The sequence below is a fragment of the Centroberyx affinis genome, unplaced genomic scaffold (assembly GCF_046629955.1).
Source record: "Centroberyx affinis isolate AG114_WGS23_722 - 3 ecotype Tasmania unplaced genomic scaffold, CSIRO-AGI_Caff_v1 ptg001898l_1, whole genome shotgun sequence".
NCBI classification, from domain to species: Eukaryota; Metazoa; Chordata; class Actinopteri; order Beryciformes; family Berycidae; genus Centroberyx; species Centroberyx affinis.
Window position 1 is genome coordinate 142,451 of NW_027280264.1, and position 24,893 is coordinate 167,343.

The window sequence follows — 24,893 nt, forward strand, 5'->3', positions numbered from 1 at the left end:
GGGAGAGGTGACAGGTTAGACCTAGGAGTGATATCTACAAAATAACATGCACTATAGCAAGGCAAGGTAAACTTTATTTATAAAGCACATTTCATACACAAGGCAAATTCAATGTGCTTCACATAAAACTTGTAAAATGACAAATAGGTAAGTAAGGATAATAATAAAACAGTAATAAAAAAAAAAAATAAAAAAAAAATAACACCTGTTACATCTACATACAGATTATTTAGCAAAAGGCCACAAAGAAAAATAGTAAAGATAGTATATGTATATTACATATGATTTGAAAAAAACCCACAGCCTTTTGTGAGTGTTCAGCTTGTGTTTGCTGTTTGAGCTCAAAACAGACACGATATTGGAAAAAGCTCGTCTTACAATTATTTTGCTGAAGGTCATAATTTCAATATTAACTGTGATACGTGTGGAAACAGCTTGTGTGCAGTAAAACCTGTGTGTGTGTCTGCCTCAGAGCGGAGGTGAGAGGGTTCTGTAGGACCCTAGGACCCTAATTTAGTCCACATTAGAGCCACGGACCCCCGTCTGATGAGATTTTGTCTCTCAAACCCAAATCTGAGAGTATTGTCAGATATGATTTTGTTCAGAATTACAAGACTATCTGTAAACTATGATCAAAACAGTCATTCTTCTACATTCTCTAACTGTGTTAACTTCTTGTAAATGAAATAATGGTGAAGTTCATCGATTTGCTGGGGACCCTGTGGAACCCCCTCAAGGACGGACCCCACGTTGAGAACCACTGGTGTAGAGAGCATGGTACTTACTCGCTCCAGCGCTTCATGATGCCTCCGTTCTTCTTGGCTCTGAGCGTGTTGCTGGCCGACTCAGACAGAGGCTCGATCTCACAGGACAGATTGTAGCTGTGGGAACAAGACAACAAGACGGCTTTATGAGGATCTGCATTTGAACTCATCTGGAAGCCACACTGCCCATTCAATACCCAGAAATCCTGTCACATGATGTCAGTAAGCCAAAAGATACTAAAGAGATGAGAGAGGAGAAGATCTAATGCTGCTGAGTCTAGCTTCTCTGCTGCTGTTTAGGACACAGTTTGGATTTCACTCTGAAGTTTCCATTTGTCACTTTGGAAACCGACACCAGACAATATTTGGGGCAAACGGAGCAAACAGGGGGAATAATTCCAATGGTTATCAAAATTTAATTGGATGAGTGCAGGATGAGTCAACAGAAATGTGCTGTTTATCGGAAAGAGACGCTCTGTTCATTTTTATATAAAATTTCTAGACCTGAAAAAGTCTATCTAATAAATGATTTTTGCACAGATTGTGAGTGTGCTGATGCATTTTTCAAGTCTATAATTTTTACAGCTCCAGCACCTCAACCAAGCCTTATACCAGGTGAGCGGTGTCTTTTCTTCAGTTTGATATAACATTTCTAGAAATCAACATTTTGGGTTTTGTTTTTTTTGGCCTGTATTGGTGAACAGTAACCTGACTTGCCAGATGGTTTGTTACACAGAACCATCTGGGAAGTCGTCCTTGGAAACTGTTTGGAAAAGGGCAGGCACTTTCAAAAGATACTTGGCAGGTGATTGGATGAACCATCTGTCTATCACCGTCTATCACGGGCTAACTTCAACCAATCAGATCAACGAACCATATGACGTAGTAGGACAGCGCCGAAGAGGAAAGACAACAACAAACCATGTAGTTAGCATGTCGGTAGACGATTCTTGCCTTTTTGTCTTTGTAAGGAAAATTTGCGCATAAAGGGCAAACTCTTACTCTCCAGTTCAGAAATAACTGATGTTATAGCAGCATCTAGGCTAGCCTCTTTAGGAGCCGCCGTTGTTGTTAATGAAACAGTCGCTTCTCGCTGTCGTCACACCTAAGCCCCGCCCCCAGCTGCCCTCACAGGACGCTGATTGGTCCGCACCACATGTGGTTCGGCCACAAACGCAGAACTTGAAGCCTGGTAAGATGGATTCTCGTGTGATCGTGATCTCGCGAATCCAGCTGCCTCGCAAGGTAAGGTGAACAGGTGAACACCAAGTCCAGTAACATCAGCAAAAAGGTAAAAAGGTCATTAAAACCTTTAAACCAGTTCAGCTTTAAGGCTTTCAGTGTGTGTTCCGACACTGAAAACACTCTCCACTCCACTTTCAGAGGATTTCTCCCTGACAGCAGAAGGGAAACAGATCAATCTGACTGATTAACTGACTGACTGACTGATGGGCTGAATGACTGACTGACTGACTGACTGACAGGCTGACTGACTGACTGACTGACTGATGGGCTGAATGACTGACTATCTGACTGACTGACTATCTGACTGAATGAATGACTGACTGACTGACAGGCTGACTGACTGACAGACTGAATGACTGACTGACCTCTCGGCCTCGCTGAGTTTCTCCACTCCTGCGAACCACTCTCTGAAGTGGCTGTCCTGAGTGAAGCTGTAGTTGTTGGAGGCCAACTGGAGCAGCTTGATCTGAGCGATCACCTCAAACTCCTGCAGACAGACAGACAGAGGAGGAGAGACAGGAGGAGAGACGGGAGGAGAGACAGGAGGAGAGACGGGAGGAGAAGAAGGAATGTAACTGTTAGATTGTGATTCCCTTTATTTGTTTTCGTTTGTTTGCTTCTCTGTTCTGAGATGAGATGCTTTCCTCTCTTGGGAATTGTTAAATCTCACCTGCACAAATTTGTATTTTTTTTTTCCTTGTTTATGTGTTTAATGGCTTCGTTTCTTGTGTTTTATCAAATTATGCAAATAATTCTGTTTTTTTATTATTCTACTGAAGTCTGTCAGATCATCAAACCCAAACGAGAACTGTTTTATTCACCTTTCTTCTCTTCTCGAAGTTGATCAGACCTCCCTGCAAAATGGAATAAAAAACCATGAGTGACTGTTGTAAAGCATGCTTCATACAGACAGTATTAAATCAAATTCAAGGACTTTCAATCACTTTTCCCAGCACAATTTTTCTGTTCATAAGGAAGCAAGAAACATTTCCGTAAACCTTACTGCAACCATCAATGCTTTTAAGTATAAGTTCACATGCGTTTGAGTCATCTTTTTCTTCTTTTCTGTTTTGACTATCTATCTTTTTGGGCACTTCCCCACACATAACAGGCTGATTTTCCAGGTATTCAAGTACTTCAATTCTGAAAAGTTAAAATTCAAGGACTTTCTAAATATAACACGGTATGACCATGTTGTCCTCGACAGAAGCTCTGACCTCGGTGTAGTCCTTCATGGCGGTGTCCATCATCACCAGGTCGGTCAGGAAGGTTCCCAGGTAGGGAATCGTCCCCTGCATCACCCCCTGTGTCAGAGGAGAGAGTCATGATGAATGGATGAGTCACAGATATGCTTACAATAAACACTTACTAGAGAAACAGATTGTTTTCTTAAGGGAATTAATATGGTGCTGTTTTCAGGGGTGTAAGAGTTAGAAAATAGGAATCTCAAAGTTAGAATTTTAGCTGGTTTGTTTACTTTTCCAGCCACTTCTGCAGGTAACTATCAATTGTTCAGATGTCCTGTTCTATTTTAAAAATCATATCTGGCAGAATTTAAGACGATCCGCCAGATAGGCTCAGCTGACTAGTTATGAGAAGGTATCATACATACTTTTGGATAAGCTTGACCATTTTGTGTTTACCATGGGCCCATTTATTGACTGGTCGAATAGAACTTAGTGGTCAATTTACTGTAGTGAATTGTTTCATTGATTTTTGATGTGGTGTTGCTGTATGATTGTACTGTATTTTTTTTTCTGTCTTGTCTGGTTTTCATTCTAACATTTTAGTGGTCATTGTCGGTTACGTTTCTAGTTGTCATGTCCTGTTTTTTGCTTGAAAACTTAATAAAAATGTTCATTACAAAAAAAAAAAAAAAAAAATCATATCTGGCAGGTAAAATGAAAGCGACTGATGGATTTTAGACTCAATCATCCTCTGTGGCTGGAGGACGAAAACTAATTTCCTCCCATGTATCGAGGGCCGAAATGTTACATAGAACAAACAACTTCCTGTCTGACATCACCAGGAGGCTAATATGTAGTGTTAAAAAAAACTTTCTATTTTCTCCACTCAGCTTTAATTTCCTTTCCTGACTCTTCTCTATCACACATGATGATCATTCTACAGACAGCAGCTTTGGCGATCTAGGGATTTTAGCTTAGTCTACTGTTGCCATCACTGTGAGAAAACAGTTAATTACCAAAACTGTAAATGAAAGCAATTTCTCTCAAAAGTTATTTCAGATATAGACTGTTTCCCTCCGCTGACACAGTCCGCAGTGACTTGACCTGCCACTAGATGGGGCTGCTGACACAAAGACGGCGCTGTACCAGACCGGAACGAGATTCTGACGTCCTGATTCTTTCTGTGGGGAAGGTAGGTGGGAGGAAACCCACTCACTACTGAGAAGATAGTGGGAGGTTTCTTTGGCGAGAGATAACTCCATTTTATACCTAATTGCAGCAATCATTTCAGTCCAAGAGCCACCTTCAGCCCTCTGGGGATTTTCTCTGATGTTTCCTACAGAAACAGCGTCACTATTGAGGAGGCGGGTGTTTGGTGTTTCTCGATTTATTACTGTCTCTTTAGGGGACAACTTGTATTATCTGGGTGTTCATGTGGTTAGGAACACACTTTTATGCAAAATAATGTTTTTTAGTTGTATCTCTGTTTTCTGGTTCTATCTGTGCATCTCTTGTATTACCTTTTATTCCCACTTTTTATTTATTTATTCTTTTTTTTATTAAACTTCACTTTACATTACTGTCTCTTTGGGTTTTATTGCATGTAAAGCACCTTGTAAACATTGTTTTTTAGAAAAGTGTTACACAAATACAGCTGAAAGTTGAAAGTTAAAAAGTTGTTGACAGCAGATCTCAACAGGTGTGGGTGTTAACAGCTGATTCAGTTTAGAGATGTTCCGATACCATTTTTTCCTTCCCGATACCGATTCCGATACCGGAACTTGCATATTGGCCGATACCGAGTACCGATCCGATACCAGTGCGTTAAAAAAATATACACCAGTAAAGTATACACCAATGTAGTATCATATAATATAATAAAAACAGTGACAATAGTGACAGTAATAAAGTAAGACGTCCCCACCCCCCCACCCCCTTGATTACCAAGAATAGGTAATAATAATAATAAAACTATTTCCATGAAGTCAGGTGTTACTTTTGTGTCAAGGGCAGGGCTAGAATGCATGTCACACTTTGTTGTTTGGGTGTTATGAAAGTATGTCAAAAACAGTCCCCAGGTGTTACAGAATTTCTCCCCAGAGCCGCTGATTAGGTTTCTAGAGCTTTCCAGCCTCGCTCACTAGACCGCTCCACTGCACACTTCAGTCCAAACAGCAAACTACAAGATGAAGGTCCTGATACAGAGACTGGGCTGCTTTAGACTAGAGGAAGGTTGTTCCTGTGAAGCATGGCACACTGACACAGTCAGAGGTTTCATTCCCTTTATATTCATTCAGTCTGAATAGAAACTTCAGTCAACTTGGACTCATGATTGGACGGACGGTCGTCGGCCTGACTCCAGGACTGGATGGTAAAAGCCAATCAGACACACTCTCCTCTCTCAGTCAGAACCTCCTGCTGAGGAGCCCTGCAGCAAGGCACTTATCCTCCACCTGCTGCAGTGCAGCTGCAGAGTGTATCAGCGGTGGAGAGCTAAGTATCTCCCAGGGGAAAATGTCTGTAACTCTCTGAATGTGAAGCAGGGCAGTGCTGAAGAGAAGAGCATGTGTCCTTCCATAGATAAAAGGTTTTAAAAAAAAACAAAAAAAAACCCATGAGTCTGTGTTGTTTCTCTCTCTGAACTCACCAGGTCTCTCTGCTGCTGGTGTCTCCTCTGAGCTCGTTTGGGGTTGATTTCCAAAGTGGCGAACTTGGAAGTGCCCTCCTGCAGAAAGACAGACAGACACTTCATGTTAAATATGTATAGAAATCAACACGTGTTCTCCAAACCTTGTGAAACATTTTCCCATGACTGAAGCATCCCCAAAGACAAGGAAGCTGCACAAAACTGCAGCTATTTCTTTTTTACCAATACACAGGATCTGATGTTGAGATCCTTTGTACTATTTGGAGTTTTGCATGTTTATAGCCTTGAACTTGATATACAGTATGTTCACCTGTTGTTCATTTATGTTGTTCAAGTAAGCTGCTTCCAGTCCCTTTATTTTGATCATATCCTGCACCACTTTTTATACTCTAAATACATTTTATGGCCCTAAAGGTGCGTGAAAGTCTTTCAAACACCACTGTAAAAAAAGGAGTTTGTTAGTTGTCTGGGAAGTAAATTGATTCCTCTGATGGCGATGCACTGTGAGCGTTTCACTTTTTCATGTTTTTCATATACGTAGAGGCGGCTCTGGTTGTTCCTGCGCTTCAGAGGAAACAAAAGAAAAGAGCTGAGCTTGTTCAGAAGAGAAAAGTGAGGGAAAGAAAATCCTCCGCTGAGCGTTCCCAGCTAAATTCCTCAGGATGATGTAACGCAGAGGGGCCGTGTAACTCGAGCCGGACGACTCGCTCTGCCTGGCCGGGGCAGATAGAGCTGGCGGAGGGGGGTGGGGGGTGGGGGGGAGAGAGTCCCGTTGCACTTTACATAAGCAGCGAGCGCAGTCGGGGCGGGGCTCTTATCTTCACCTGCCAAAGGTTTCCACCCATTGACGTCAACAGGGAATCCCTTAGAGAAAGACCTGGGTTTCCTACATCATTAAGAACGTCAGCTTTTACAAACAGAGGCCTGCTTAGAGAAAGGGTTCCCACGCTTTTTACACTTCCAATCTGTATTTTGACAAATTCAAAGATGCATATTGTGTATCATGCATTTGAGGAAAAACAAAAAAGTCCTGGACTGGTTTCCATCAGGATCTTTTTTTTGACACTTTGCCGTTTAAGGAATGTAAGAAGAAGTTTTTTCCTATTTGATTATAGCACTTTATGACTTGGTTTCAGGGTTTCTTCCCATTTTCCTACATTTTTTCAAGTTTTTCAAGTATATTGGGACAGCACAACAATATTTTCCCATACTTTTACACATTGTTTTGTGCAATTCCCAAAGACCTTTTACAAGACCTGTCAAATTTTTTTTCCAGACTTTTCAGAGAATCATACCGCTCAAGGCTTTTAAAATCAACTCAAGTTAAAGAACAAATCCTGCTGTTGATAAAAAATATTATCCAGAGATTAAAAAACGGGCTGTTTCTGCGCAGGGACGTTGTGTTGAAAGTAAGAATATCTGTCTCTCTGAACTGAATTCCCTCTCGACTTTATCAAATGTCTTTATCACATGTCTTTTTAACTATAGATCATGGTCACACTGCACTAGGTCCCAAGACTATTTGGTCCTCGAAAATCATCATGTTCGTACTGAGACTGGGAAACTGGCTTTTAAATACTCTGCTCCACACAAGTGGAACAACCTGCAGAAACTTGCAAAATTAGACAAGCTAATCCCTTTGAATCAATTTAAATCTCTTTTGACTGACAGAGCAGTGTGAATGCATGTGTTTTCTTTGAATTGATGTTGTCCCATATGTTGATGTCTTTGTCCTGTTTGTTGTATAATCTGTTGTTGTATACTGTAACTTTTGTGTGCTTTTATTGTTTTTATTGTTCTTATATATGATTTGTTGTTGATATATACTGTAACTTTCGTGTGTTTTTATTGTTTTTACATGTACTGTAATCAGGGCGTCCTTGTAAAAGAGAGCTTGCTCTCAATGGCCCCCCCTGTTTAAATAAAGGTTACCTATATATATATATAAAGAGAATCTGATCTGGCTCTCGTCTTGATGGAAGTGCCCGGCCTGTCTTGTTTCAAAAGCAGTTCAAATATTAAAGCCTGGTGGCCTGGTCTACATCGCTGGTGGTCACACACTCCCATCAAGCACAGCGCTACACATACACACACACACACACACACACACACACACACACACACACACACACACGCACAGAGAGTTCAGATTCCTTACTAACTGGACAAAGGATCTCCTCAAAGAGTCTCAGGAATGTAAGACTCTCCAATGCTGGTTATTCTCCTCCTGCATCTCACTGTCTTCAGTATACAGAACCTACTGTGGTGCAGCAGGGTGTCTGTGACTCCCTCTGCAGCTGTTTGATCACACATGGCTGGACATTGAATAACGGATGTATGTATAATTTCACAGTAGAATTTTGACTTCAACGCCAAGTTTAGTCACTAAAAAATCGATGCCACAGCAAACAAGAAAAACCATCAAGTATCGTCACAAAATAGTTACATATTTGCTATATGCCATTAATATGCTTTTTCTATTTCTTGTATTCTATTTTATATGTTTGTCTTTTATTCAAATTTTACATTTTATATATCTTTATCTTTTTTTTTAAACAAATTCTATTCTCTATCTGAATATTTTGTTGAATTTAGATTAGATTACATTTATTATATTTCGTCTTAATTTGTTTTAGCACAGCCTTGGGGCTTTATGCCACACCTTTTGGATGAGCATGTGACAAATAAAGCTTTTGAATCTTTGAATCTCTGAATCTATTTGGCTCCAGTTTGGAACCAGTTTGTCAACCAGTTCAGTTGGACTGGGATCCAGTTTGAGATATGGTGGACTGTTTGACTGTCAAATGTTTTCAGCTGTTTGACTCCAACTGCTGCTTCTTTGTCCCTCCCCCCCCCCTGTATTTTCTCCCAATTTTTCTCGGTGCCAGTTCCCGATGTGCTCCGTGCTCCCTGTGCAGACGAACAGGCGACTAGCTGAGTCACCGGCTGCCTCTTTTCACCTGACAGCGAGGAGTTTTTCCTGGAGAGTGAAACACGCGTGGAGATTCATGCCGCCTCCCCCAGAGAGCGTGTGGGAGGATCGTGTTATTCACCCTGCGGAGGCGACACTGAAAAGGAATTTCAGCTTGCAGAAAAAACACTTGGTGAAAGTCTCCAAGGTTTGGGATGTGTTCCATTAAAGGAATAGTTCACCCAAAAGTGAAAATCCTGTCTTCATCTCCTCCCCCCCATGCCAGTTGAAACACAGGTGAAGTTTGTCCATATAACACACAGGGAGGCTGCAGCACAACTCCATAGCAGCCTTCTCCAAAACAACTGAAGTCAGTGGGGACCAGTTCTTCAGAGTTCCAAAAAGACCTACAGTATATTTACACCATCATTTAGTGCAAATCTGAACTACAGCTGATTGATTTGCAACAAATAATGGTGTATAGGTCTTTCTATTCACAGTGTGATTGTTTGGCTGTTTTTGTTTTGGAGCTCTAAAGAACAGGTCCCCATTGACTTCAGTTGTTTTGGAGAAGGCTGCTACCAAGTTGGACTAACAAATTTCACCTGTGTTTCATTTGGCATGAGGGTGAGTAGATGATGACAGAATTTTCATTTTTGGGTGAACTATTCCTTTAAGGCCAAGTCCTTATCGCCCTTTACTGCACGTCGTCCCTCTGTCCTGTTTTTCCTGTCTCTCTCTCTCTACTGTCACTGATAAAGCAGAAAGGCCAAAAAAAAAAAAGAAAGTATCCAAGGTTTATAAAACTCAATATAGAATTCACTTCAATTTGACCATGATGAAGGCCTCTGTGGCCGCAGCCTGTAGGTCACCAGCTATTTTAACGTTTTAGCCCAAACTTAAAGGTTACCAAATCCACTTGAGTGCCTTGGACCTCCCTTTTTTTTTACCATTGAAGACTCTGATCCCTGTCACCAGAGCAGCAGTAGAAGGTACCAGAGACACCCAGCGGCGCTCCTTTTCCTCTAGAATTCAATCTTTTGCGACAGTATCGAAGTAGTATTGACATTTCACTTATAATGACAACGCTCCTATATACTGTATGTAGAGTTATGTATAGTCTACTGTGTAATTTCTTGTGCGGTCACACTGCACAAGAAACAACAACATCACAAATGTATTGTTATTGTGCGTGTATAGTATCCTTCGTGTGGTTTGACTCGGTTTGACAATTGACTTCAAATGACTTGAAGACCTGACCGGCTCCCCAGTTATCCAGTCAAACCATCACACTGTACAGTATGTGCGTGTCCTTGTATCATGTGTGTGTGTGTGTCCGTTTGTACTGCAAAACACTGCAGGCTGTCAACAAGTCTATGTGTTAACTTCCAGCATCCTTCATGATACTTTATTATTCTGGGCGATTTGAGAGGACAACAATCTGTCAGCTGTGATGAAACCACCCAGGACGCGATGAGAGAGAGATGGATCCTGTGGTCTAACCCAGCGGGGAGACAGACGGGCATGAGGAAGTCCAGCCGGACCGGGTCACCGAGCCACGTTTCCTCTCATCTGTTCAGCTGCCAGTTCAGAGGCAGGCATTACACAACACACCGGGATTGATTAATTGGCTTGTCTGATTTATCAGAGCCGATTAGAGCTGTGAGAAGCTAATACTCTACCCCCCTCCCTCCTCTCTCTCTCTCTCTCTCTCATATCACTCTCCTTCGGTTGAGCCAAGACCCACATTTTAAGGTTAAAAAAATCCCCTCTAACTCTCTCTTTAGGTTATATTTCTTTTCCTGGCACTTCTCTGTCATACGTGATCATTCCAGGGACACAGGTATTTATTTTTACACCTGTTATAACGACTCTGATCCTTGCTCTCCTTACACCTGGCTGCTTGTAATGTTGGTGAGGCAGTTCAGGTCATTTCCACATCTTTGTCCTCTTTTAAATCTCTTTTAAAAACACACTTTTTTAGATGCGCTTTTACTTAATTGCTGTGTATGTCTAATAATCAATTCTATTGTTTTATCATTTTAATATCTTATTGTATACTTTATTTTAGTTTATTCTTGCTTTCATGTTCTTTTTATAATGCTTTTATTTTATTGTCATTTCGTTGGATTCTGTTTTTATTTTTGCTGCTGTGAAGCACTTTGTAATTATGTTTTGAAAGGTGCTATACAAATAAAATGTATTATTATTATTATTATTCTACTGTTGTATTCATTTTAAGTCACTCTGGATAAGAGCCAGATACCCAAAATGTTTGTGGGTTAAACACTTATCATTATTATTATTTGTATAGCACTGTAGAACAGAGGATGTAAGCCAATAATTACTTGCAGTCTGATTTTATTCTCCGCTGAGTATTGTCATCGTAATATTTTTATTTGGATTAATATTATTATTTTAGAGGTTTTATTAGACAGTACACAGTAGAGAGAGACAGGAAAGATTGGGAGAGAGAGAGAGGGGGGGGGGGGTGTCACACAACAAAGGTCCCAGGCCGGATTCAAACCCAGGACGCCCCACCGATGGCCTTTATAAATCATTAACTCCCTGACCCCATGTCATCCCTGCACACTGCGTCCTGTCGGGAAGCGGACCCACCTTCACCAGCAGCTCCCGGCTCAGAGAGTAGTTGTTGTCGTCTGAGAAAATCTCCGAAAGCTCGCGGAAGGTGCGGAAATTCTCCCTGTTCATCCGGAGGTCGGCGCATGAGAAAAACACAGAAAGAAAGACAACATTTAACTTAATACAAAGCCAAACGTCCGTGTGTCTGCTACAATTCTCAAACTCAACCCCAACAAGATGTAGAGAACCTGTGTTGTTAACTTTTAAGGTGTTTAGTACCTCGTCTCCCAAGGCCAGACCCAAATCCACCATTTTACCTAAGTCTTTGCTTTTGGTTCTGGGAAATACCTTCCCCTTTTTGACCATGAGGCTCCTGTGATTCTATTTTTATTGGCTACACAGAATGTGTAGCCAATAAAAATACACAGAATGTAATTTACAGAAGCTGAGAAGTCAGATGTGTTAGCATGTTGCTAACAGGCTGCGGAAAAAGCTTCTTTGCTCGATTCTGATTGGTCGTCCGTTTCCTTTGCTTTCTCAACTCAACTCTCAAAATGTTAAAAAATCTATAAATAAGAGTCAAAAAAATAAAATAAAAATACAATAAAATAAACACCAGGAATAAAAATAAAGTAAAAACCATTGATTAGAACTTAAAAACTAAGGCTATAACATTACTCCAAATTAAAAGCCAGATTAAAAAGATAGGTCTTTAATTTCCTTTTAAAAATACACAGAGGGCTTGCCATTCTAATATCACTGAGTTCCACAGTAGGCACTCTCACCGGTACTTTTATGGGACACATAAGGAACATTTAAAAGAAAAGCGGTGGAGGACCTCAGTGATCTGGCTGGAACATAAAATGAAAGAACATCTCTGATGTGGGGAGGAGCAAGGTCATTTAAAGCTTTATAAACAAGTAAAAGAACTTTAAAATCAATTCTAAAAGATACAGGTAGCCAGTGCAATGTCTTAAGCAGTGGGGTCATGTGACCCGCCCCTTTTGTGTGAAACAGGTAGAGATGTTCAACAGGGCTTCTCACTCGCTTCGTACCTTGAATCCAACACAGTTTCCCCATGTACAGACAGGATGTGACCTGTGTCAGTCCCTACCTGGACACCTCCTCCCAGGTCCTCTTCAGGCGGTGGATGGCGTTACACTGCAGAGCGGACAGGATCGCTCGCAGCGACGAGAAGTTCTTCAGGATCCGACACTCCTGAACGCAACAGGAACAACGAGCCGGTCAGTGAAAGACAAGTCAGTAAGAAATCAGTTTAAATAGAACGTATTACTTCAATCCGATATTTCTTCCTCCTGTAAGGTTGCAGTAATTTGAATTATTGGAGTCATGGGAGGTTGGGCGGGACGAAGGGTCCCACTGACCAATGAGAAGCAAGCCCAGCCTTCGCTTGGCTCTCCCCCATGCTAATCAACTGCTGAGGAAATGAAAGATACCCCACTTTTGTGTTTGAGACAACTATTGTCATTTTTACCAAACGAAAATTAGAAAATAAAAAAAAACACTCTGAATTTTGCATTTAAGTGCAAAAAATGTATATTTTAAAATATTGCACTCATGTTGATAATTTTTTCATTTTTCTGTTTCAGTAGTCCGGTGCGAATCGGCATCTCGGTGATTTGGGGTTGTATTTTGTTTTCCCCAAGGGTTTTTGTTTTCTCCGCGCCTTTTTCCGCCTCTTTTCCGGTCGAGAATTATGGAGGCTGCGTAGGCAATTAGAAATGAAAGTTTTGACAACATTTTGGGTGCAAATTCAGGAGGCTCATTGTGAAATTGTGGCTGACATTCATGGCAGCATGCGGTAAGGAACATTTTTCTATTTTTCAACAGGCTCAACAGTTACTATGTGGTAGCCTATTAATAGTAACGTACCCGGATAATAGTAACGTACCCGGATAATAGTAACGGTAATAGTAAGTAAAGCCTTGACATCATATCCGTGGGATAATGTCAGTAAATTGGAGTAAAATACAGACTTTGTTTATCCCGTGCGAATGCAGCACACTAAACACAGACGTGGGGGGGTAATTTCTAAATCACAATGAGGTCCCCAGGTAAAACCAATCCCGTGCGAACAGGGCTTAGGTGCATGTAAAATCCAAAGCTGTGCCGCTCACCCTGGCCACCTCTATCCAGCGCTCCAGCAGCCGGGCCCTCTGGTTGGGCTTCAGGTTGGGGTTGCTCAGGCAGGTGGTGATGACGCAGTTGGTGACGGAGTTGAACTGAGCCACCGTGGCTCTGATGGTCGGGGCCAGGTGCTCCTTCCCCTTCTTGTCCCGCTGAGACCAGATCCCACCCAGACAGTGGTACGGCACCACCTTCTTAAACAGATCCTGAGAGAGAGAGAGAGAGATAGAGAGGGAGAGAGAGAGAGAGAGAGGGAGAGAGGGAGAGAGAGAGGGCGGAGACACAGAGAGAGAGAGAGAGAGACAGAGAGAGAGAGAGGGGGAGAGGGAGAGAGAGAGGAGGAGAGAGAGGGAGGGAGGGAGAGAGAGCGAGAGAGAGAGAGCGAGAGAGGGCGAGAGGGAGAGAGACACAGAGAGAGGGGGGGAGACAGAGAGAGCGAGAGAGTGAGAGAGAGAGAGGGGTATAGGGAGCGAGAGAGGAGAGAGAGGGAGGGAGAGAGAGCAAGAGAGGGAGAGAGAGGGAGGGAGAGAGAGAGCAGGAGAGAGAGAGTAAGAAAGAAAGAAAGAAAGAAAGAAAGAAAGATCAGTGTAATAAATATTTCAGACCAGCAAACTGCTGTTTTCAAGTTAAAACCTTGTATCCTCAAATTATCGTTGCTATTATTATTGCAAATTGCAGGTCTTTGGGTCATAAAACTTCACCAAAATCACCAAAACTGGTGTTATGGCTCTTTTGTGACAGCAGTAAATATAGTTCTATCTATCTATAGTTCAGTCAGAACAATGCTGACTGGAATGTCATGGATTTGAATGTTCAACTGTCTGAAACATCTGGGTGAGGAAAAACAGCATGTCATGTAAACCAGTGGTTCTCAACGTGGGGTCCGGGGACCACCAGGGGTCCTTGAGGGGGTTCCAGGGGGTCCCCAGCAAATTGATGAATTGTTAAACTTCACCATTATTTAATTTACAACAAGTTAACATAATTAGATAATATAGGAGAATGACTGTTTTGATAATTTCTCTGTCTACCTACAATACAGATAGTCATGGGATTCTGGACAAAATCATATCTAACAATAAAAATATTCTCAGATTTGGGTCCGAAACACAAAATCTTATCAAATGGGGGTCCGTGGCTCTAATGTGGACTAAATTAGGGGTCCTTGATATGAAAAAGGTTGAGAATCACTGATGTAAATTTGTATTGTAGCAGGTGGGAAGTCTATATCTTAGTTTTTGAAGCGTTCTACCTTGGCAAAAACACTAGTAGATAGTAATTTGTTATAATCTGACTTTTCCTTCTTCATAGTTCCTTGGGCCATACACATGCTCATGGAACCTTTCCTGGATAAACAACAAGAGGCTGAAAGAGACTAAATTTGGGGATAAGACAAAAGGAAACATAACTTACAGCGTCCATGAGAGTGAACTGCTCCGCCACCATGATGGGGTCAAAGGACAGGAAGCTAAAGGCAGGAAGCTCGTCCTCAAAGCCGCTCTCTTCCTGCGTAGCAAAAGGGCAGCCGATGTGTTCCACTGCAGAGACAGAAGACAAAAACACATGTAATCCTTTTCACCACGTTTCAGGGTTCCTACACATTTTCAATTAAAAAATTCCATACTTTTTCCAGACCTTGATTTGTTTTGAAGATTTTGTCTGGTGTTCAATATGATTTACGCAGATAGACATCTTGCCCCTGCTAACTAGGTCATATCACTGTATAGATGAAGATTGTTCTTCACAGAGACAAACATCAGAATATGTGAGATGATTGGCAGGGTTCCTACACGGTTTCCATTTTAAAATTCCATATTTTTCCCAGACCCTATGTTCTTGACCGGATTTGATTTTGGTCTGTATTTGATATAATGCATGCTGACAGCGGCTGGGTAATAAGAGCGTCCCTCTATCTGAACATTATTCTTCACATCAACAAAAACTGTGGACTCAAAGTGGCTCTACAACAACATAAAAAGCTAGAATCATGTGTGTATCGGACCTGAACCACAACATTTTCCATACGTTTCCAGACATTTTTTCAAATTCCCAAAATATTCAAGACCTGGAAATGATCAAATTCATTTTTAATACTTTTCCAGACCTGCGTGGGAACCCTGACATTTGAAGATTTTGCTTGATATTCAATGTGATGCACACTGATGGTGACTGTCAACTAAGCCATATGATCTATCAATTGATTTTTACAACAACAGATACAGTGTGTCTACAGCTACATAAAATGTGTAGTCATACGTGCATCATGCGTGGACTGATTTTTGCATAATTTTCTTCACTCTGCAAATGATTAAATACATTTTCCAGATCAAAACATTTTTTCCAGTTTTTCCCCCAGACTGCAAGACAGTAATGAGCTGATATACTGGCCTATGTGTGTGTTTACATTAACCAAAAGTCTGGTCTCTACTCAGACCCCCCACCCCTCCTCAGCATCCATCCGAGTCCCTGCCCCTCTGTCCCTCTCCTGTCCCTCTCCGTCTCCATACCATCAGGATCAGGCTCACACTGCTGTCGGCGGTGGAAGTGGGCCAGCAGGTTGCGGGCGCGGCGCTCCAGGTCGGAGCCGGGGAAGTGGAGCTGCAGGTAGGACAGCAGCTGGCGCAGACAGCCGTAGTCTGGAGGACTCCAGAAGTCCTCCGAGTATTGGTCCAGCCAGGCGCCCAGGATGGACGACACAGTGCTTCACAAGACAGAAATATAAGAAACGTTGCTTAGAAATTTAGTGATGTAGGGATTTAAGTTTATTCTTGCACCCATTACAAGTCGCTCAGCTAAATGCCTGAACTGTAAATGCTCATATTGAAGGAATACTTTGACATCATGCTTAAGCTAGCTGTTCCTGTTGGTTTCCATGAGGAATGCTAACCTTGTTTTACAAGCCATTTAAAAAGTAATTATTACAGGGAGACTGTGACAGTGAGCTTGAACTTTGAACTGCTCCTCGGTTTCAATGAGCAATGCTAACAATGCTAACAGGCCAATTTCAAAAAGTATTAGTGTCAATCTTCAGCTAGCTGTGCTCTTTTGGCTTAAATGTGGAATGCTAACAGTGCTATGCTAGCCATTCAAAAGGAAAATACTAAGAAATGTACTTTGGCGTCAAGCTCGAGCTAGCTGTGCTCATTCATCTTAATTAGGAATGCTAACATGCTATTTTTAAAAAAGTATTCAGAAATATTAAAGGAATACTACAATGTCTAGCTTGCAACTAGCTGTGCCCTTTGGTTTCATTGAGGCATGCTAACAATGCTAACATGACAACAGCTGCCTGTATCCCTGGGTTTCACTGAGGCATGCTAACAAGCCATTTAACAAATAAAAGGAAATATTGAAGGAACACACTGATGTCAAGCTTGAACTATCTGTTCTCCTTGGTTTCAGTGAGCAATGCTAACAACGCTAACAGGCTGTTTTAGTGAAAATGAAGGCAAAAGGGCAGCAACAGCTGTAAGTGTTTTTCCCGTGAATTATTACAGCACTTTATCAGTTCATGAACTGCGTTTTATCACTGTGCAAATTCCTGTAGAAACTTTTCCCCAAATCTGACAGGCGTCCAGTGAAGAAAAACACCCAAAACCTTCAGACTGTCAGAGTTTCCCTTTAACCTGAGAGTGGGATGTGATTCATGTCTCCGGGTCGACAGCGAGGTCGGCGGCTTACTTTCTGAGCTCGGTGCAGTCGTCCTGGGAGACTCGGTGTGCAGCGGTCATGGGCAGATTCTGGAGCCTGGCATACCTACAGGATGATCACAAGTTTACAGTCAACCAATTCAAATACATGATTTGCCTGTTCAAACCTTTGCAGACCTCTACACAGATGCAGCTGGAGCCTTTCACACCGCCCACAACTGGTCGGAATCAGTGGTGGAAAGAGTACTAATATGTCCTACTCATGTAGAAGTAAAAAGTGTCTGATTTCAAATGTCCTCAGAGTGAAAGTTCCTGAGTTCCTCTTTAGAACAGAGAACGTTGTCAGCTGTGATCTTTTCCATGTGATTCTAACAGGAGAGAGGACAGAGTTCTCACTATGGCAGCAGGCAGGCTGGTATGGGGGAAAAATACATGGCCATATTCTGTTTCTGTTTCTGTTTGTCTACTGGTGGAAACAGACAGCAGATCTGAGGTCAGCCGGAGCGGATGGAAGTCAAGGAGGATGTAAATTAATGTAAGTCAGGGCCGTGGTGGTGGTGGAAAGAGTACTAGAAAGTCCTACTCAAGTAGAAGTACTGTTACTTTGCTGATGTTCTACTACTACTAGAAGTAAAACTACTGGTGTAAAAATCTACTTCAGTAAAAGTAAGAAGTGTCTGATTTAAAATGTCCTCAGAGTGAAAGTTCCTGAGTTCCTCTTTAGAACAGAGAACGTTGTCAGCTGTGATCTTTTCGATGTGATTCTAACAGGAGAGAGGACAGAGTTCACACTAGATTCCTTTAACTGGAAACATTAGAAACGACAAAATAAAGTGCAGAAACAAAGTAAAGTCAGATTCCTCTTCTCACTGTGAATGGATCCACAGTTTGTCAGTTTACGTTGATCCAGTTTCTGTTGTTGATGGAGAGACACACAATCTGTGCTCTTTAATGGATGGGATTTAAAATGTGGTAAAGTGCAATACTTCAGCAAAAATTAGGGCTGAACAATTAATCGAAATTTTATCGAAATCGCAATATGGCCTACTGCAATTTTCAAATCGCAGGAGGCGCAATATTTGTTAAAGGCGAAATGTGTGTCAAAATAGCATTTTAAATTAAATATTGTGGTGCTGCAGAGATGTCCTGGCCTACACATCATATTCTACAGACTTAAGAAAGCATCTTTGTTTGGTCCAGATCCCCGCAAAAATCACACCATAATCATTTTAATACGTTTTTCAATGAAAATGAGAATAATGATGTAAAAATTATCATTCCCTCTAATATTGCAAATCATATTGCAATTGCAATATCGTTCAGCCCTAGCAAAAATTTACTTAAGTAAAAGTAAAATTACTGACTTTAAAGATACTCCAAAAAGTATAAGTACACAAATACTCAATTACAGTAACGTGGCTGTGACAATAATAATAATTATATTAATTAATTAAATATAATAATGTTTGTACCTGTTGAGCAGGAGGTCCAGCACCTGCTTGGTGGTGGCGAAGGAGCGGTAGGTGCAGAGGAAGATGGTGACGTAGGTGGAGTCTTTGCCCCTGAAGGCCGACACCATGTACTCCACCAGCCGCTCCAGTGTGCCGGCCTTGATGGTCCGCACCTTGCAGGTCTCGTAGAGGCTGAGGGCGGAGTCCGTGTCCACGCCCAGCCACCGCTGCCCTTTACTGGCGGACTGGTGGAGCTGCACCTTCCTCAGCGTGATGGTGAAGACGGCGCCCTCCTCGGCCTCCTCGCCGATCTCCTGCGTCGAGCTCTGAGAGACGGGACGAGAGGGAAATGAAGAGTTTGACTCCAGACCACACACCGGATCCATTTTGGCGGTGAAAAAAAAAATCATTACAAGTACTTCACCATTCAGTATTTCTCCGATATAACACACACAAAGAGCGCAAACACTTCCAGGACACCAGCATCGGTCTGGAGCATTTGAAGAGCTCACTTTATATCCATTTTGGGAAAGAAAAATTCAGCACCTGAAGTTTATCATGCAAAATTTCTAAAATATGGAGCACCCAGTCTGCAAAAGCCCCATCATTCTGCCACCAAAGAACTTCAGCCACCAGCTATCCTTTGAGCAGTACTGAAATATCCTTTTAATTTCGTGCTATCAGTCATGTTGTGAGAGCGAAAGATTTCTCATGTTTGGAACGGAGCTCTTTCAAAATGTCCGTCTTGAGCAGATTAGAGGGAGTTCTAGCTGAATTAAGACGGAGAAGAGATGCCATCTTTACCATGTGGCAAGTCGAGCTAAAAATGGCGGACATCTCATTTTGGAACAACACCCTTCAATTACGAGCGTCTGTGAGACCTGGCACCCGCACAGAGACACAGTCTTCTCTGTCGTCCATCTCTCTCTCTGAGTCATACTTTGTGGACACACGTGCGCGGCCGCGGACAAACACACAATAGCTTTGTTACCAAACAGAGCTTACTGGATAACTGGCACTACAATACAAGCTAAAGCCTGTCTATAGCAAACAGAGAATTAACAGAAGCCGCTCGCTGGCTGGATGACGCTCCGCAGGCAGGGGCGCTCCACCATGCCAGCGTTTGTTGTTGTTGTTGTTGTTGTTGTTTTTCCCCCTCGACATGAAAAACAAAGAGCAAACCAACAACAAAAGAACACAATGATGTCGAAGGCGGTAGTTTCATCCATCACAGCTCGTCCAGAACAGTCACAGCGATTGGAGAAGTCCCCTTTCGTGCATTTATCCTACATTAACACTGCTGAAAACACTCCTGTGTTGTTACACAACAGAACACACAAGGCTCTCATATAACTAGTTGGCAAACCATTGTGACTTCCAACAGTATTATATATGCAAATGAATAGTTTTTTCAAGTGTGAAATAGCTTATTTAGGTCTGTACTGTACTGTTTTTTTGCCATCTGTATAAATGTGAGGGCATCAAAATTATTAGAAAGCTTCAAAATGTTGGATTCTTACAACAGGAACTCAAGTTGTCTTCTTTCTCACTGGAATTTGTACTGAGGAAATCAACTGAGTGTAGTCTGATTCAATTTAGAAATAGAGATCACTCACAGAAATAAATAATTCTATTCAAAAATGTTGCATATTCATTTTGGAAAAAATACACAAGCACTTCCAAGTTCATTCAATATCTCCAAAATAAAGAGTTTGCTCTGTAAACCAAAGCTACCTGCTGTCATAGAAGAAGCACCATAGCTTATTCTAATTCTTCTGTGTAATCAAAAAGTCTCTTCAAGTGTAACGTAGAAACAATTTACCACGTAAAGCCATGTGCTTCCATTCAACAGTTTCTGGAGAGAGTATTGTTTGAGAACCGAAATCAAATCTGAAGTGCTCTGGTGTAGAAAAACAAACTCCCACTGCCCCAGCTCTGAGCCTCCTGCACACATTTATCCTAAATAGCACGGCAACAGTGGTTTGAATCATTAAGTGGAGGCCTTGATGATGGAATGGTATGTAATCTGGCAAGCCACAGTCATCCGTCATGGCCCCCGCTGCGCCTCCTGGGAGCGTGAGTCATCACAGTCTAATTCCAAGGCTCGATGTGCCTCCCCGCTTTTGGTCGTGATCTATTCGCTAACCTCTCAGTCACCGCCGGGTCTGTTGTGATCGGTTTCCATGGCAGCGGCGCACAGACGAGGATGGCTGTGAATTTCAGCAACAAGTGATGCAGTGTCTTCACTACTGCTGTTGCTGTTTTGGTTCAGTGCTTTGGACGCACAAACAGATACAGAGATAAAGAAGTGCAACCTTCGTGGGTGAGATAAAGAAACACTATCGGGTTTATGAAAACATGTCACTACAAAAGAGGAACAAAGTTTATTTATAAAGCACTTTTCAAAACAAGGCTACAAAGTGCTTCACAAGAAAATATAAAATCCGTACTGCTAGAAAAAAATTATAAAAAGCAATCCTGAATGAGTGAGTTTTTAAGAGAGATTTAAAAGAGAACACAGTATCAAAAAGATGTCCGGGATACAGGTGAATTGGACAAGAGCAACAAAATTACGTCATAAGTTGACGCAGAGAACGGTATCAACACAACAAAATGCCTGTGTTTCCTCCTTTGGTTCAGTCGGTTTGTCCAGGTGAGAACGATGACCTTTAAACTCTCGTTTCACCAAACAACGGCCTGAAAATGCGAGTCTCAGTCCTCTAACTAGAGAAGTGCGGCGCGGTGAGCGTAATCTGACACAACTACGGAAAACCACCTAAAAACACAAGGCTTCATGGGTATAACGACAAGTCCAGCATGCTTAGCTCAAGTTACAGCGACTGAAATCAGATTTGTTTCGACTCCCTGCCTCTCCGCCAAAATCTCCAACCAGAACTCTGTCCAATAAATGAGCTACTTGTGACTCCATGTCACTTTTGTTTAGAAGCCCTGGTTCACTTGTTATTAGGCAGTGTGAACTTAAATGAACCGATAACACTTTACACTTTATTGGCTAACCTATTTTCACATGAGACATGTACAAGATATCGCTGCTGGGAAACCATTAGCTAAACTGATTCACTGACAATTGAAGGTTGAGTGTTAGAGTGTATGTCTAATGAATGATTGTTGTTTTTTTCTTTTTGTGAACTGGGAGCTGTAAACTGAATTGCCCGTATGGGATAAATAAAGTTTTCTGAATCTGAATCTGAATAACCTGCTGCTAACTTGTCCCATGTCCTTTGCCCGTTGCCAGGCGGCTAGCTTTGCATGGCTTAAGTATGTATGGAATATCTACTAGTATTTTATAAACAATTTGGTAACACTTTAATAAGATCCAAATAATGATTGCTGTATTTTATTTATGTTTACTGGTTATTGCTGCTCTGCATGTATCATAAGTTGGTTGTGGTCAGTATTGCTTGGCTGTGTGTTGTTGCTTCGCGTTGCTTACATGACTATATGTGCTGAAATGGTGTTTGTTGTTGTTGTGCTGATGTTTTGCTGCTTCCTGTTGCTCTGCATGGCTTGTGTTCTGTCTTGACAGTTCTTGTTTTGTTGCTGTTGCTGTTGCTGTCTCTATGGCGTCTTGTTGTCTTTGTTCTGTAAATTTTGATCACTTTATAGGTTTTAAAACATCTCGTCAAAAGGACTACAGCTGAAAATTAGTCAATGCTTCATAAGCATTAACTAACCCTTAATTAACGGTTAACTAATGTGTCTGGTAATCATTTACTCATGGTGTTCATGTTAACTAAGGTATTAATTTATACATTATTTAATAGTCATCTTTATAAACTATCAAATAATGTATAAATTAATACCTTAGTTAACATGAACACCATTAGTAAATTACACATACGTTAACTGTTAATTAAGGGTTAGATAATGCTTATTAAGCATTAATTAACCCTTATTAAGCATTAACTAACCCTTAACTTAGTGACCCTTATTGTAAAGTGTTACCAATGAACCAAATATAAAAAATGCAACAAAGTCAACTTTTCCACTCTGGTTCAGACCAAAGAAAACCAACTGCAGGTGTGATCTCAGGCTTGAACCAGCCGTGAACTTCAATAACCCCGATGCAGGGAATGTTAGAGAGGGGGCGTGTGTGTGTGTGTGTGTGTGTGTGTGTGTGTGTGTGTGTGTGTTCAAAGACAGATAGACAGGCAGAGAAGAGAAGAGAAACCCCTGGATTGTGCAGGATAATGGTGAGAGCCAGCTGCAGCTCAGTGACAGGCCTTGACAGAGAGAGAGAGAGAGAGAGAGAGAGAGAGGCTCTTATCAGCCAAACCACAGATAAGAGCCGCTGCTATCGCTGCTCAGCCTGAGAGACGCTGAGAGAGCTCAAGGGCAGCGTCTCTCTCTCTCTCTCCGTCCGCACAGCCGGTCCCCACCATAATGCTGCTATTCATCGGCTCTGTGTTGTTCGAGGGAGGACAAGCAAAAATGTTCACACTACTTCAATACCGTTGCAAAAGACTGTACGTTCCGACACTTTCGCCAAATGTTTTCTGCAGGCTGAAACTCCGTTACAGCGTCACCTCCAGGTTTTATACATGCAGAGTGAATAGATAAAAGAAGGAAGATTGGAATAGACAAAGGCCCAGATTTACTAAAGCTTTCTGCAGGGAAGAGTGTGTGCCTATATCATTAAAATGACAAAATCAGAAAACGCCATGCTATTCACTAACTGTGTGCAGCAAGTGTAAGTAGTGCTGGTCAAAAAAATCAAGCCTGTCCATGTTATGGCCATGCATATGTAAATTATATGCAAATGTCATTCTTTCACCCGTACAATATTTATTTGTAGGCAAACCTATGCCAATTGAAACTGCACCCAGTTCACTAACACTTGGCAACACCAACTGCCCCACGTTACTCTAGCGCTGTGGTTCTCAACGTGGGATCCGGGGACCACCAGCGGTCCTTGAAGGGGTTTCAGGGGGTCCCCAGCAAATTGATCAATTGTTAAACTTCAGCATTATTTCATGTATAAGACGTTAACACAATTAGAGAATGTAGACAAATGACTGTTTTGATCATAGTTGCACTGTTATCTCTTTACCTACAGTACAGATAGTCATGGGATTCTGGACAAAATCATATCTGACAGTAAACATATTCTCAGATTTGGGTCCAAGAGACAAAATCTCATCAAATGGGGGTCTGTGGCCCTAATGTGGACTGAGTTAGGGCTCCTTGATATGAAAAAGGTTGAGAATCACTGCTCTAGCTTATATGAGATCCTTTGAAAGGAGACATAAAGACGAAGAGTCTGTCCATCCAGACTGGCTGTTATCATCGCTGCTAGACGCAGCATCGTCAGCAGCGAGTCAGGAGGCAAGAGAGAGGGTTTTCATCCCAGACCTCAGATCAGATCAGACAGCACTCCAGTTATAAAGGGGCTTTAAGGTGCAAGGGTGACAGCCTTGGTGGATTAGTCTTAAACCTGAAGCATGCAATTTGATGAAGGCTATTTGCTTGTGCAGATGGCCTTGACCTGCATACATTTCTTAGTGAACAAGACGAAAACTGTCTTAGTTTTCGTCTTGGCTCTTAGCTCAAGCAACTGAGGTGCAAAAAAAAGAGTGAATCTGGACCAGAGTCTCAGTCTGACAGCGGACTGCAGCAGTCCAACAGCTGAAAACATGAAAACAGCCTCAAACCAGACCACACAGTCTTGAACTGGATCCCAGTCCGACTGAACTGGTCGACAAACTGGTGCCAGGAGCGAAAGATGGAACTATTTCCTTTTTCCATTTACTTACAGAGCCGACAAAGACAAACACCCAGCTGACATCAAAACCCCTGGGAACCAGCTGCTGCAGAGCTGTCCAACACGATGCGGGAACACTGGGAGCATCTCAGTGACCGTCTGTCTGTCACATTACTTTGTTATTCTTCTCAGCTGTGGTATTGTAGTAGTGTCAAATCTTTAGATGTTAAACTCAGTATTGGTACTGAAGTCAAACATCTGGGGCTGTGACAACACTAGTGAGGACAGAACAGAAACATACAGGATCTTCATGGTGAGGGGGGTAAAGGTCTGTCTGTGGTGTGTCTGTGGTCCAGGCAGCATGCAGGCTAAACTTACTGCAGTAATGACAGGGAGCTCCGGGGAAAACGCTTCTATGGAAATGAGGGAGAGGGAGAGGGAGAGGGAGAGGGAGAGGGAGAGGGAACTCCCTCTGAGCTCCAGGAACAACAGACAGGAAGCTGAACTTACATGCACCCCCCCCCCCCCACCTTAAAGTTAGGTTTGTCACAGATTCCCTCAGCCTGACTCACTGCTTAGTCAACT

At 42.0% G+C, this 24,893-nt stretch overlaps 1 protein-coding gene across 1 annotated transcript in view; it reads right to left on the bottom strand.

Annotated features, from left to right (window-relative positions):
* The window catches only part of LOC139653221 (ral guanine nucleotide dissociation stimulator-like), a 44,590-nt gene that overhangs the window by 5,474 nt on the left and 14,223 nt on the right, over positions 1 to 24,893 (bottom strand). Inside the window, 12 exon segments of the mRNA XM_071530199.1 lie at positions 786 to 881; positions 2,375 to 2,496; positions 2,831 to 2,863; positions 3,227 to 3,313; positions 5,844 to 5,921; positions 11,374 to 11,458; positions 12,452 to 12,555; positions 13,476 to 13,691; positions 14,899 to 15,023; positions 15,993 to 16,186; positions 17,167 to 17,241; positions 18,608 to 18,910. Coding sequence (XP_071386300.1) covers positions 786 to 881; positions 2,375 to 2,496; positions 2,831 to 2,863; positions 3,227 to 3,313; positions 5,844 to 5,921; positions 11,374 to 11,458; positions 12,452 to 12,555; positions 13,476 to 13,691; positions 14,899 to 15,023; positions 15,993 to 16,186; positions 17,167 to 17,241; positions 18,608 to 18,910 — 1,518 coding nt within the window.